At 37.9% G+C, this 14,184-nt stretch overlaps 1 protein-coding gene across 1 annotated transcript in view; it reads right to left on the bottom strand.

Moving 5' to 3' along the window:
* The window catches only part of kcnh8 (potassium voltage-gated channel, subfamily H (eag-related), member 8), a 110,359-nt gene that overhangs the window by 32,062 nt on the left and 64,113 nt on the right, over nucleotides 1–14,184 (bottom strand). The window contains 4 exon segments of the mRNA XM_047384298.1: nucleotides 1,311–1,560; nucleotides 6,741–6,940; nucleotides 10,687–10,896; nucleotides 13,575–13,779. Of these exon segments, the coding sequence (XP_047240254.1) occupies nucleotides 1,311–1,560; nucleotides 6,741–6,940; nucleotides 10,687–10,896; nucleotides 13,575–13,779 (865 nt within the window).

Raw genomic sequence — 14,184 nt, 5'->3', positions numbered from 1 at the left:
GTAGTCCAGGAGAGGGTCTTCCTTCTTTGCAGATTTATCGTACACACAAACAAAGACAACTGAACAATGGAGCAAGTGGAACAACTGCTCCCCCATTATTTACCCAAAGAAATATGTTTGATCTCTGCAGTCCAACAGAGGCCTACCTTCTTTGGTCTATTATTGGATGTTGAGGGGGCTTTTGAACACTAGATTTTCAGTCCCTCTGCCTAGCTCTTTCCCTGTTCTTCAAAATTACCTTTGTGCCAGAAAACTCCTAATTAAACCTGAAAAAATAATCTTCCTCTTGAGAACCACACAGATACTTCATGAGTTCAATTTAGGGTTCCAATGAGTTTTATTCATATTTATAAGCTTGCCTTATTTTACTTGTTACAAGTAATATTATAAGCCATTACTGTTTAGTGATAGATAGTGATTGGTTAGTATTAGATGTGATATTTCTCCTTGTAATTTTTAGCAGACTGTTAGATTTTGTTTGTTTATGACAATCTATCAATAAATATAAACATTTAAATAACTTTTTTTTTTCTTTCTGAGTTTAGTTTAAAAATTGTAATTCATGTTTCAAATGACATAAACTTGATGAGAAATCAAACTAATTTAATTAGTTTTATCTCTCTTTATGTAAGACTGATAATTGCTTCAGGTTGGATGTTTTCTTTGAAAAGGTCACTTTTCTTTTATATTTACTTTATTCATTTATTTTTATTTAGATAGATAGTAACACAATAATCATAAACATTATCTTGGCATGTAAAAGGAACAGGGTTACAAACAAAACTTAAAAACAAGGACAGATTTGAAATTATAATTTTTAAATTTTTTCTACCATGATCCTGTGTTTTTCCCTAATTTGGGATTTCTTCATAAGTGTTTAGGAAGGATTCACGCTGCATTTGTATAAAACCTACAAAACTTAAACTTCATAAATTTTTTTCCAGATTGCTTGACTGGAGATTTGCAGGTCCTTTTCTTAAAGGCTTATTTGCTTTTTTATTTTATTTTTGGTGCATCATCCTTTGCTTTGTGCAAGAGCCCTTTGAGAATTTGAGGTAGAAAATATATTTGAAAAACAATGACATATAATTAAAGTTTTTTTTTTTTTTTTCTGTGGTAGGTAAATAATCCTGAATATTAACCATAGTCTCTAGGGTACTATACAGTTTTTTTTCTTTCATTTAGTTAAACCTTTCAAAACATTCAGCTTATTTAAAGAATTTAGTCTTAGGGTTTTTCTTATAATTACACAGAAAGATTTTTGCTTTCTCCTCCTAATAACAAGACCCCTCACATTCACTTGAACCTACCCAGGATGGCTAACACCATTCCGTCTTTCAGCACTTCCATGGACCCCGAGCAGACAAAGAAGACGGCCTGGAGAGCATCGCCCTGTCGGAGGAGGTACTCCCCTGGGGTGCAAAAGGAGGTCTTAATGTGCAGTGACAGCGAGCGTAGGCAGCCGCGACTTGCGGAGGCAAACAATGACAGTTCCAGGATCTCCTTGTTAAGATGCATGGTGATGTCGGATCGCAGCTCATCTGGAAAGTCCTTTAGCAGCTGTGGAGATGATGGGGCGGAGAAAGGTAGAGTAGGGGGGAAATAAGAGTGGAAAACAAGAGAAAGGAAAGAAAGTGTGACAGTTGCATGAATACTATTCTGCAACTCGGTAATTGAATTTTTAACCTTTGCTGTTTTGGATTCCTAACCTTTAAACACAATTTATACAGCTCCTAAGCAAACAATGTTGAGTTACCTTGTCTAAGAACAGCCAAAATTGCATCGCATCTATGTGTTGATTGTCTTGTCTGGGACAGAAATCTTTAGCTCCCAGGGACGTAGATTTCCTCAATGAGTCATCAGAGCCAGGCTTACTTTAATCAACAGGCCCATCTATAATTCATCTGTCTGGGATTCATCAGCTTCCCTCCATCTCAGCTCTGGTCAGGATTCTGACAGCTGTCTCGCAGGCCCACACAGCCTGGAGGGAGGAGCTACTATTAGAAAACTGACAGGTTTCCATATGTTTGTCAAGTAAAGGTGTTATTTACTACTTGGGTGGTGGAATTTCCTGTAAAATACCACACTTGCTAATCTAACCTTATCCATGCTTGTGTTTTGCTTGGCAAGAAAGATAAAAATGACACATAACTGAGTTCATTCAATGAAAATCTAAAATAAACAAGAGCTGGGTTCTAGGCAGAACCCATCACATGTCAACCCTGATGACTCAGGCAGACAAGCAAAGTTGTCACAGCCTAAAATTTGCCAATCTAGAGAATCATGTATGCTGCAAAAGCTCCCGTGCTGAGAACACTGTCTCACATTGAAGTATTGATCACATTAACACCTTTTTCATGAGCTTTAATGTGGTCTCTATGTGAGAACCATATAAATTCAGTCAGTCAGTCATTTTCTACCACTTCTTCCATAGTGGGTTGCGGGGAAGCTGGTGCCTAACTCCAGCAGTCTAGACGGGAGGCAGGGTACACCTTGAAAAGGTCGTCAGTCCATCACAGGGCAACACAGACAGGACAAACAACCATGCACACACTCATTCACACACTTAATGGCAATGTAGAGAGACCAATTAACTTAACAGTCATGTTTTTGGACTGTAGGAGGAAGCCCAAGTACCCGTTGAGAACCCACGCATATATTGGGAGAACATGCGAACTCCGTGCAGAAAGACCCCCGGCTGGGAGTCGAACACAGGACCTTCTTGCTGCAAGGTCAGTGTACAGTGCTATCAACTGTGCCACCGTGCAGCCCTATAACCATATATTTATCTAATAAAATATTAATCCTGATATGTTATGTCACCTGTGTCTAGAATTAAGCCTGGAGATGTTTGAGCAGTTTTCAGTAAATTTAAAGTAAGGTTTTCATAGGTTTACACAAAAACGCCACAATATTGGTTGACTAATTTCAACCCTTATATGCAAAGACTTAAGTTTAGAGCCCCTAAAAGTCAATTTAACTGTTTTTTCTGCTAAGGACTCATTTTCTAAGTCAGTACTAAAGTTTTTCTCATTACTTTAAAAGCTACCTGCAGAAATAAAAAAAAAATATTTTTTTCCATTCAGCTCAGAAAACAAGTGAGAAAGTCTTTCTTTTTTAAAAATGCATTTAGAGCATGGTGTAGTGGTCCTAAATTCAGCCCTATGACCATCTATTTTAGTAAGCCAGCAGTCAGTTGAGCTACATCCAAGCCCGAAAGGAGGATTACAAATGCAAAGTCTTACAAATACAAAAATTTGCCCCTCATTTGTCTGTTAACGCTATTAGGTATTCATTTATTTTTTTGCTTCTCAGAAATAAAAAAGAAGAAATGTAGAAAGTCAGAAAGACTGAAACATATGCAAAAAAAAAAACAGCTGATTAGAATTAGGACATCACTATAATTTAATTTTGTGTTTTCCTTGCCTTTCAGGGCACAAACTTGCCTACATTATACAGAAAAAACAAAATAAACTTAAAAACTTAAACTGTCATTGTCCCTAAATGCAAAGTCTGATCTATTTCAGTAGGGCAGCAATCAGTCAAAGCCAGTGGTGCACTTCAATGACTCTTGTGGCAGAAAATAATATCTCTACAAACAATACAGACAGAGGAGCCTTTGAGCTAATTTCAGAAAACAAATATAAATACAGTACAGACCAAAGGTTTGGACACACCTTCTCATTCAAAGAGTTGTCTTTATTTTCATGACTATGAATATTGTAGCTTCACACTGGAGGCATCAAAACTATGAATTAACACATGTGGAATTATATACTGAACAAAAAAATTTGAAACAACTGAAAATATGTCTTATATTATAGGTTCTTCAAAGTAGCCACCTTTTACTTTGATTACTGCTCCGCACACTCTTGGCATTCTGTTGATGAGCTTCAAGAGGTAGTCACCTGAAATGGTTTTCAGTTCACAGGTGTGCCCTGTCAGGTGTAATAAGTGGGATTTCAAGCCTTATAAATGGGGTTGGGACCATCAGTTGTGTTGTGCAGGAGGTGGATACAGTACACAGCTGATAGTCCTACTGAATAGACTGTTAGAATTTGTATTATGGCAAGAAAAAAGCAGCTAAGTAAAGAAAAACGAGTGGCCATCATTACTTTAAGATATGAAGGTCAGTCAGTCCGAACAATTGGGAAAACTTTGAAAGTGTCCCCAAGTGTGGTCGCAAAAACCATCAAGCACTACAAAGAAATTGGCTCACATGAGGACCGCCCCAGGAAAGGAAGACCAAGAGTCACCTCTGCTGCAGACGATAAGTTCATCTGAGTCACCAGCCTGAGAAATCGCAGGTTAACAGCAGCTCAGATTAGAGAACAGGTCAATGCCACACAGAGTTCTAGCAGCAGACACATCTCTAGAACAACGGTTAAGAGGAGACTGTGTGAATCAGGCCTTCATGGTAAAATAGCTGCTAGGAAACCACTGCTGAGGACAGGCAACAAGCAGAAGAGACTTGTTTGGGCTAAATAACACAAGGAATGGAAATTAGACCAGTGGAAATCTGTGCTTTGGTCTGATGAGTCCAAGTTTGAGATCTTTGGTTCCAACCACCGTGTCTTTGTGCGGTGCAGAAGAGGTGAACGGATGGACTCTACATGCCTGGTTCCCACCGTGAAGCATGGAGGAGGAGGTGTGATGGTGTGTGGGTGCTTTGCTGGTGACACTGTTGGGGATTTATTCAAAATTGAAGACATACTGAACCAGCATGGCTACCACAGCATCTTGCATCCGGTTTGCATTTAGTTGGACCATCATTTATTTTTCAACAGGACAATGACCCCAAACACACCTCCAGGCTGTGTAAGGGCTATTTGACCAAGAAGGAGAGTGATGGGTTGCTGCGCCAGATGACCTGGCCTCCACAGTCACCGGACCTGAACCCAATCGAGATGGTTTGGGGTGAGCTGGACCGCAGAGTGAAGGCAAAAGGGCCAACAAGTGCTAAGCATCTCTGGGAACTCCTTCAAGACTGTTGGAAAACCATTTCAGGTGACTACCTCTTGAAGCTCATCAACAGAATGCCAAGAATATGTGGAGCAGTAATCAAAGCAAAAGGTGGCTACTTTGAAGAACCTAGAATATAAGACATATTTTCAGTTGTTTCACACTTTTTTGTTCAGTATATAATTCCACATGTGTTAATTCATAGTTTTGATGCCTTCAGTGTGAAGCTACAATATTCATAGTCATGAAAATAAAGACAACTCTTTGAATGAGAAGGTGTGTCCAAACATTTGGTCTGTAATGTATATATTTTAGAACATCAGACAGACAGAAACATAAGAGGAAAAAGTTGGTCATACTTAAAATTGGTACTTTAAAACACTGTTTTATTAAAGAGGTAAAAAAGCACACAATACTTTGTTTCTAAGTTGGACCTAAAGTTTTCTCATAACTGTAAAACGTATCCACTGGTTAGAAAAAAAGTAAAGATGGTTTCTCTTGTATTTAAGTGTTTGACTTTCTGAAGTACTTTTCTGAAGTATTTTTCAGAAAGTCAAAAGGATGATAAAAAAAGTTTTCCATTCAGCCCTGAAAGCTGTCTCTCAATAGGCCAGCAAAGTCTGGTGGATGATGTTCATGCCTCTTGTGGCAGAAATAAGTATAAAAAAAACAAATCCTTCTCTTGTCTTTGTGAGAGCTGATCATTTCGCCCTTTCTCCATTTAACACATTTCACCATATCTGATTGACAAAATGGTGCCTATCTTCTGTGGGACCAAACCTGGCATCAATTTGTACCTGCCAGGGGGACCTTTTGTGTATGCTTTATATTCTTATCATGTCTACTGACCTGTAAGGAAATGTGGCTATAGGACATTAGTAAAAACATTCTAGCCTCTCAAATTTATTTTTGCTATGTATAATATATTATATAATTCATGACATTAGGTAACTACAGCAAAAATGAACTCACATTCCATGGATTAAGCATATGGGTCTGGAGTGTTTTTTTACAGGTACAAAATGGAAATAGAAAGGGATAAAATGGCAATGTGTAGGTAAAAAACAGAGCAACAAATTGGAAAAGAGGTGAACTGACCTGGAGCCTTTGTACTGTACAGATACAAACAGCCTCTCAATTGCCTTAAGGGGCTGAACAATAATTTCAAGGGATCAGCCAGCTTTTTGTTGCATCGTTTTGCTTACCTTTTTGGTTAAAATATCTTATAATCTTAATTATTAAAAAAAAACTGAAAGAGCTTTCACTTCAGAATTTTTTTTTATGAGATTATGAGAAATAGAAGCTGAGTCACACAGGAAATTGGTAAAAAAAAATATATGTTTAACTGGCCTTTAGGATTTATGTAGTTAAATAGGAAGTTACCTAATACAGACAGGAAAATAACATAAATACCTTACATTGTCCAAACTTTGTGCTTACAGTGAATGCATCAACTTTGGGATCAACTGAAAACTGCTTTGCAGCTGACTTCAGTTTTTTATGTGGGGGTCTTCTGATCTTAATTTACCTTTTGGTGACTCATTTGCACAGAGGCCCGGTACAGATCAGCAGGATGACTCAGCTACTGCCGAATAATTTGAAAATTTCTGGGTCTTGAGTCAATTATTCAACTATTTTTGGTCTCTGTAAAAAGAAGGTTCAGATTAAGAAGGTGGAGTTCTCAAAACCTTCCTCGGAAACCTTGTTTTAGTATAGCACTATAAAATACTTGTTAAAGCTAAACCACACAAATAAGTGAGACTATTCCTGTTTTATACCTCATTACAGTCAATTCCATTATTGACCGACCAGGTCGTCTGAAAGTACTCGAGCATTCGCTGCTTGAGGCTCTGAGGCAGATGATGGACACGTATGAAATCCTTGAGGTCTTTGGTCCTGGTGTGGTACTGAGACCAGCGGGAGTACATCCTCTGGATAATGGCTGTCACATTGCCAAAGACTAAGGCATGCATCAGTGCTGTGGGTAGAAGGATGGAAAAGAGAAAAACAAAAAGGGGAATTGAGAGTTAGACAGGAAGCAGATAATAGAAAACAAAAATGGCTGAAACATCTGGAAACTGTCATCAATTTTGCAGAATTATTCCAACTAAGCCACACTGAAGAGTTTTTAGGCATAAACAACCTGTTTAAGGTCATCCCACAGCATCTCAATCAGAAGTGGACTTGGTCTGCTTCAGATTGTTTTACTGCTACACAACGCAATTGTGCTTCTTCATGGTTCAATCAGTGATAGTATGTTTTCGATTCCTGAAGCAGCAAATCTTCGCCAGAGCATCATACTAGACGCACCATGTTTCACTGTTCATTTTCTAAAATGGTGTTAGTGTTATGCAAGATCTAACATGAAGAACAGCTTCTGGGAAGTTACACTTTTGTCTTTTCAGTCCACAGAAAGAACCCTAAATTCTGGGGCAAATATGATCGGCCTTTGTGTTTCTTTCGGTTAGCTGTTGTTGTTCTAGAATGTTTTGTGAACTCCTTGATGTGCTCCAGGATTAATTTTGGCAAGCCACTCCTTTCCTTTCCTTTCTAGACAGATATATGTCAGTTACATTGTTTCCCGTTGGTTCTTTAATTTTGTTTAGATCGGGGCATTATGTGTTGCTTTGTGAGATCCTATAGCTTACGTCATGTTGTCAGGCAGGTTCTACTTAAGTGATTTCTTGATTCTACAGCTCTGGTGGTAGTCAGGCCTGGGTGTGACTAATGAAACTGTACTCAGTGATTAGTTACAGGCAACTCTCTATCTAACCTGTTTACTTTCCACATAAGGCCAGGTTGGTCAAGATAGCTTATTTTTCCTAATAAACAAAGTCGTCATTTTAAAACATTTGTTTGATAATCTGAAATATTTAAGTAAAAAGGAACAAAAGAAGAAATCTGTCAAGAGATCAGAAATACTTTTTTACAGCACTGTAGATGCATAGCAGGAAACATTATGAGCTTATTTGGAACAACAGAACTTAAATTGTCAGCTTGTAAGCTTCCATGCTTCATGTATTAATTTTATTTATACGATGAAATCAAATGAGAGAAAAGCTAAATATTAAATTTACATTTATATCTTGCATAGAGGAAGCTCGATGTCAGCACAGCAAGGACCTTATTTGATTGCACAGACAGAAAGGTGCCCTTTCTACACCTACAGGTGATCTGTTCTCCTGATCTCGAGTTTTGAGCTGCACCACAGCTTTGTCACCAAAGGCTGGACATTATGGAATAATCCTTTTGGCCAAGTCAGTTTTCTTACAAAGTAAAACTGCAGTGACATATTTAAGTTGGCAACCTCAATAAAATACTATTTTACTTCTATAAAGGTAACCGAAAAGGGTGTTTCTAATGGCTCTGAAATATTTGGATTCATTGTTGTTGTTAAGCCACTTAATTCTGACCAATGAGTCATGCTGTCCCCACTGCTTTCATCAAACAAAAATAAAACACTAAACACAACCCAGTTTATCACATGTAAAGTAGAATTTTAGTATCAATGCTATGATTGCCAAAGAGATACGAGTTGAAAACTTTCCATACAGTAAAACTAGCTGAAGAATGATGGATCTCTCAGGTCCTGTATCAAATATTTGCTGAGTTTCTTTTGTATTCCCTTACATATCATTAATTTGTTGCATCTAGCTTTATAGACTTGACAGTTTGTCATTTTTCCAACAGTTTTATACTGTTCTCACACACCACACAACATGGTGTCATCATCGGGCGAAGTCCAAACCGAAGTAAAAGCACAGAAGATCTAAAGAAAACCTCAGGTTGGTTCTCATTATGACCCTGATCAAAGCAAAATAACTCTGACTAAATTCCTCTTAGTACAAATTGTTTACCAGAGTCATATCCCACATTTATTTACAGTACATTGTGAGTATATTAGAGCCTCGTTTGTCAAAATGGGTACAATGAGCAAGAAGAGCTTTTCTTTGCACCATTTGAACATATCAATTGGCTTCCACATCAGGTATCAGTGTTTCAGACTGTTTCCAAGAATGAAAGAAAGTGTCACTGTAGACTCTTTAAGCTAACGTATTGGAACGTGTTTGTGATTTATGTAGCACATTTAGAATTTATGTTATTGTTTATTGTTTTTCATATCTAAAACTGCACTCTAAAAATAATTCATGCACTAATTCATTTTCATTTTTTAAATAGGGTTATGCTCTACAATAAATATGAACAGGTACTTCAGATTAGTTTTCACTCCATGTCTGCCTCATGGGAATGGCGTGTATGAGAGCAAACATGTGGATGGTTTGTGTGTCTGTGGCTTCTTCTGCTACTGCCCTCCGGCAGCCGGGGACATTTAGCATTTAGCTGAAATAGAGAGGGGGGAGTATCCACTGGGAAAACCTTGCAAAAATAACTTCTGTTCACTGCCAAAAACCAAACTTGCTCTGTCTGGTTTAAACTAGTTCAGTCTACCCTGCAAAGTTTGACTTTAGATGGTTTTATTATGGTAAAGAGAAACCGAAAAAAAAAAAAAAGAAATCCAATTATGTGCTTTTAAAATTTTAACTAAGCCAAGATGAATTACTCCTATTAACTTGGTTTTACCCATTACTCTTCAAGATAAAGTGTCATTTTAAAATTAACTTTGAAGACACAATGAAGGAGTAATTTCCAAAATACACTGTCTTCACAGTGCTTTAGAGTATTCAAACCCCTTAAAAGTAACTGTGAAATGGAAGAAAATAAATTGTAAAATTTTCCTTTACAATTTAAAATCTACTAAATATGTACTTACCAAACTTTGCAGAAGCACCTTTGGCTGCAGTTACAGCATTTGGGGGTATGTCTCTACCATCTTTGCACATCTAGAGACTCCTATGTTAAAATAATTCCAACAGATCTATATCATGTGATCCAAACCATTCCATTGCAGCTCTGGCTGGATGTTTAGGGTCGTTTTCCTGCTGTAAGCTAAACCTCTGCCCCAGTATTTCGCAGCACCTAACAGGGTTTCTTTCAACATCGTCCCACATTTAGCTTCATTCATCTTCTCATTACCTCCGCCCAGCTTCCCTGTACCTACTAAAGAAAAGCGCCCCGATAGCATGAAGCTGACACCACCATGTCTCCCTTTGGGAAAGGTGTGTTCGGGGCAATTTACAGTTTAATTTTCCTCCACACTAAGTTTTACATGTTCGTCAAAAGTTTCATTTTGGTCTCATCGGACCAGAGCCCCTCCTTCCACATGTATTTTGGGTCTTCTAAATGGCTTTGTCAATTTTTATTCAGACTTCTATAGCTTTCTTTCAACAACTATTCCATAAAGGCCAGTTTTTTTTAGAGTACATAATGGTTGTGCTGTTGACAGATTCTTACACCTGAGCTATGGTTCTCTGCAGCTCCTCTGGACCTCTTGCCTGCTTCTCTGAATAATGCTCTCCTTGCCTGGCTTGGATACTGTTTTCTAACCTAACCTACTGCTTTATATTTCTCCACAACTTTTTTCCTGACCTGTCAGCAGTGTTCCTTGGTCTTGCTCTCTAATGTTCTCTAACAAACCACAGGCAGAACGGCTGCATTTTTACTGAGTTTCTATTACACTTCTTGGAGCTTGTCTATCACTTAAAATTGCCCCAAAATACATACATTTTTCAGGTGTTAACATGATGAAATCAGAAAAAGCTCAAGAAGTACATATACCTTTACAATGTACACACTGAGGTGTAAAGGATGCTATGTATTGTGTACCTCCAATGAGCATGATGCAAACAGAAAATATCTTCTCAACGTCAGTGTTGGCAGACACATTGCCAAAGCCCACACTGGTCAGGCTGCTGAGGGTGAAGTAGAGTGAAGTGATGTAGACGCTGCGGATGGAGGGACCACTGCCAGTGGTGTTAACTTCTGCTATGCCCCCGTAAGGAGCCTCCAAACGCTTCCCAAGCTCATGGAGCCACCCTGTTGAGAAGATGATGACAACTGACTTTCATTACTGAGATAATACAAATGTATGTTTTATATCAGAGGTTCCATATCCCCCAAATTCTTGAGAGGCTTACTGCAGCAGAGCTAAATGTGGATACAGACCAACCCAAAAGTAAGTTTAGCTCTCACTTTTGCAGTATCCTGAACAAAGTGAGAAAATTCCTGAGACAAAGCATATGCTTGGAAACCAAAGACAGTCAGTACAGTGTGGATCTATGCAGCTGATCCCACGAGACTCTCTCGCTGACACTGATGAATGGTAATTGGAAGGAAACACCTTATTCCTGCTTCACTTAAACACCGACATCAGCGTCAGAAGTAAATAATTAGGACACAATGCATTAATCCTGCCTCATGCATGGGCCCGCTACTTTATGACACTGAAAAGCAGTAATTGGTATAGAGAAATTTCCGAAGCTCCTCTGTGAGTACGAGCACTGCAGCGCATCAATACTGACCAGATATCTGCTCGGTGGGGCTCATTACATGACTGACCCAGAGGCTGAGGGCTAAGCCATGAGTGTCTGTCATTAATTATGAAAAGTCAAGAAAACCACACGCAGAGCAGTTATTCTCATATGTTTCACACTCACATATGTTTCTATTTAATGACCACTCAGAGATTTAACTAAATGGGGCTTTAATTGAATTATTGTTGCTTGAAAAAGGCACAGTTTATTGAAGCGTTTCAGGAATTATGCAGTGTAGACTTTTGATCAGAAACTGTTTCCCTATAATGTGTAAACATACTGAAATGTGAATCCATCCATCCATCTATCTGATTACCAAAACAAGATGTTTTAATAGTTTCCAAATTTATTGAACTTCTGTCCTTTTTTCAGATAATCCTTGCCTGCAATCCTCAGCAGAGTGCCTTAAACATGTTCTCTTGTTTTTTGTTTGTTTTATATTTGTCTTCATTTATTAGAAACCTCATTGTGTTTAAGCTTAAGTACAACTTGTTAATTGGTCTTCATGATGCTGTTTGTTCACTAAGGTTGTCTAACAAACCTTACCTAAAAGAAAAACAAACCTGCACCCATTAATGTGTCCTGATGCAGGTCACAATTGACATGGAGAGTATTGTTTTTTATTGTTGATTTCTTGTTTGTTGTTTTTTATGTGTGTGTGTGTGTGTTTACTGCTCTACATTTATTGTACTGAGAATGTATATGTATATGTATTTTATTGTATAGTATAATGTAGTTTTAGATAATTTGTAATTTGAATCTGATTGTGTTGGTTATGTAAACGTTCAGCTAGCTACAAGAATTAAAAATTAGCAGTAATTCAGTTGAATATCTGTTTATTCATTTAGCGCCGCCAATTCACAACACATTCCGTCTCAAGGCACTTTACAAAGTCAATTTAATCAAATCATACAGACAGAGTCTCCAAGTCGAGCACTTACATTCTAGCTGATCAGATAGCTATCAAACAATGCAGTATAATTCAGTTTAATATTTAAATTGGTTAAAGAGTTTTCTATCTAAGGAAACCCAGTGGATTGCATCGAATCATTGACTTGCAGCATTCACTTCTCCTGGAGGAGCATGTAGTGATAGTTGACAGTTGCTTGCATTGTGTTGTCCACTCTGCAGCAATAACTGTAAACTCTCTGTAAAGCACATCAGCTGCATTCTGTGTACTGGAACTATGTCAAACTATAGCTGTCATAATCTGCCTGTGTTTGAGTTCTGTCTGTGTTAGATGTTTTAGTTTGTATTTCCATGTAGATCAGGTTCCTCCCTGATTATGTTTCTTTGGTAGTCCCATAGTTTACTTATTTCTGTTCACCTAGATTTCTTGTTATTCCCTGGTTTCTTGCTCATCTGTGTTAATTAGCCACCCACCTTAAGTTGCCTGCTTTCTCTCTCCCACCAGCTGCTCCTGATTGCCCTCTAAATAGCTCCCCTTGTTCATTGGTCCATTCTCCACCCTACCTCAGTATTTATACTCCCTGGTTCTATTATTCTCAGCTGGTTCCTCCTGATAACTACCTACTCCATGTCTACCAGTTTTGTTGGTATTATTATTAAAGAGATTCTGTAACTCACCATACAGCTTCAGCACTCTGCTCTGCATGTTGGTCCAGCACAACCACAGCACATATTGACATAAAAGAAAATCTATTCTATTCTATTTCGAATTTTCTGTATATTTTGCATTATCTTCAGAAATATGCACTACTTTGTGTTAATATATCACATACAATTAAAATAAAATAGGCTAAAGTTTCTGGCTGGTATGTGACAAAATATAAAAACAATCAAAGGCCCTGCACATTGAATTCCTTTAGACATATTATTCAGCTTCCCATCTTTTATAATAATTATAATTTAACCTTTTTGGCAGTAAAGTGTACCCTGAAACAATATTCTAAAATTGCAAAGTTTTGTAGTTTCTTTAAATGTCATAATTATTCACATTTTGCAGATTCGGTGTGTGAATAAACATAATTTATATTGTTATTGACAGGGCCATAGTAGTAAAGGAACAATAGTCTGCTGTTGATTCTAGTTTAATTCCTAAAAGCATTCCTGCAGCACTGAAAGGAATGAGTTTAACCTTTAAAACAAATTATGCTTGCTTTAACACCTTAGACACCCATGGGTTTCATTAAAGCCTGACAAGATTTTCCCAGCATTTACCGATATCCCAGCTGTAGGCATTGGCCTCCATCTCCATCTTGCCGATGATGTACCAGATGCAGGCCATCCAGTGGGCCAGAAGGGCGAACATCGACATGAGCAGGGTGAGGACCACTGTGCTGTGCTGCGAGTAGCGGTCCATCTTCTGCAGGAGCCTCAGCAAGCGAAGCAGACGGACGGTTTTTAAAAGGTGCACCACGGATACCTGCAGGAACGGTACAAACCACCGAGAATTTACCTGAACATGCACAACAGGTGATGCCAGTTTTTACATGTCAGTCAAAATGTTTCACAAAAAACAAAACACATGAAAAATCACTGCAATTGCTCTTTGACAACCTTTAATCATATTTATGGTAACTTAATATATACACTAGACATTAATAATTGTTTTTTTTACAACTAAGATGAAAAAAAGACAAAAAAATAATTTTTATATGGGAAAATCTGTTACAATGAGGTTTGTGATTCTGGATTAAAACAAGTAACAGGACCTCCTTCAATAGTGAAGGTGAAACCTCTACTAATAGGTCTGCCATTCAAAAGAGGTATACCAAGACATGATGAATTCTTAACATTTTCAGTAAAAAAACGGAGAACACGCATTGTC

The sequence above is a fragment of the Girardinichthys multiradiatus genome, chromosome 13, assembly GCF_021462225.1.
Source record: "Girardinichthys multiradiatus isolate DD_20200921_A chromosome 13, DD_fGirMul_XY1, whole genome shotgun sequence".
NCBI classification, from domain to species: domain Eukaryota; kingdom Metazoa; phylum Chordata; class Actinopteri; order Cyprinodontiformes; family Goodeidae; genus Girardinichthys; species Girardinichthys multiradiatus.
The sequence above is the reverse complement of the archived record's forward strand: the minus strand, read 5'-3'. Positions and strand labels throughout refer to the sequence as shown.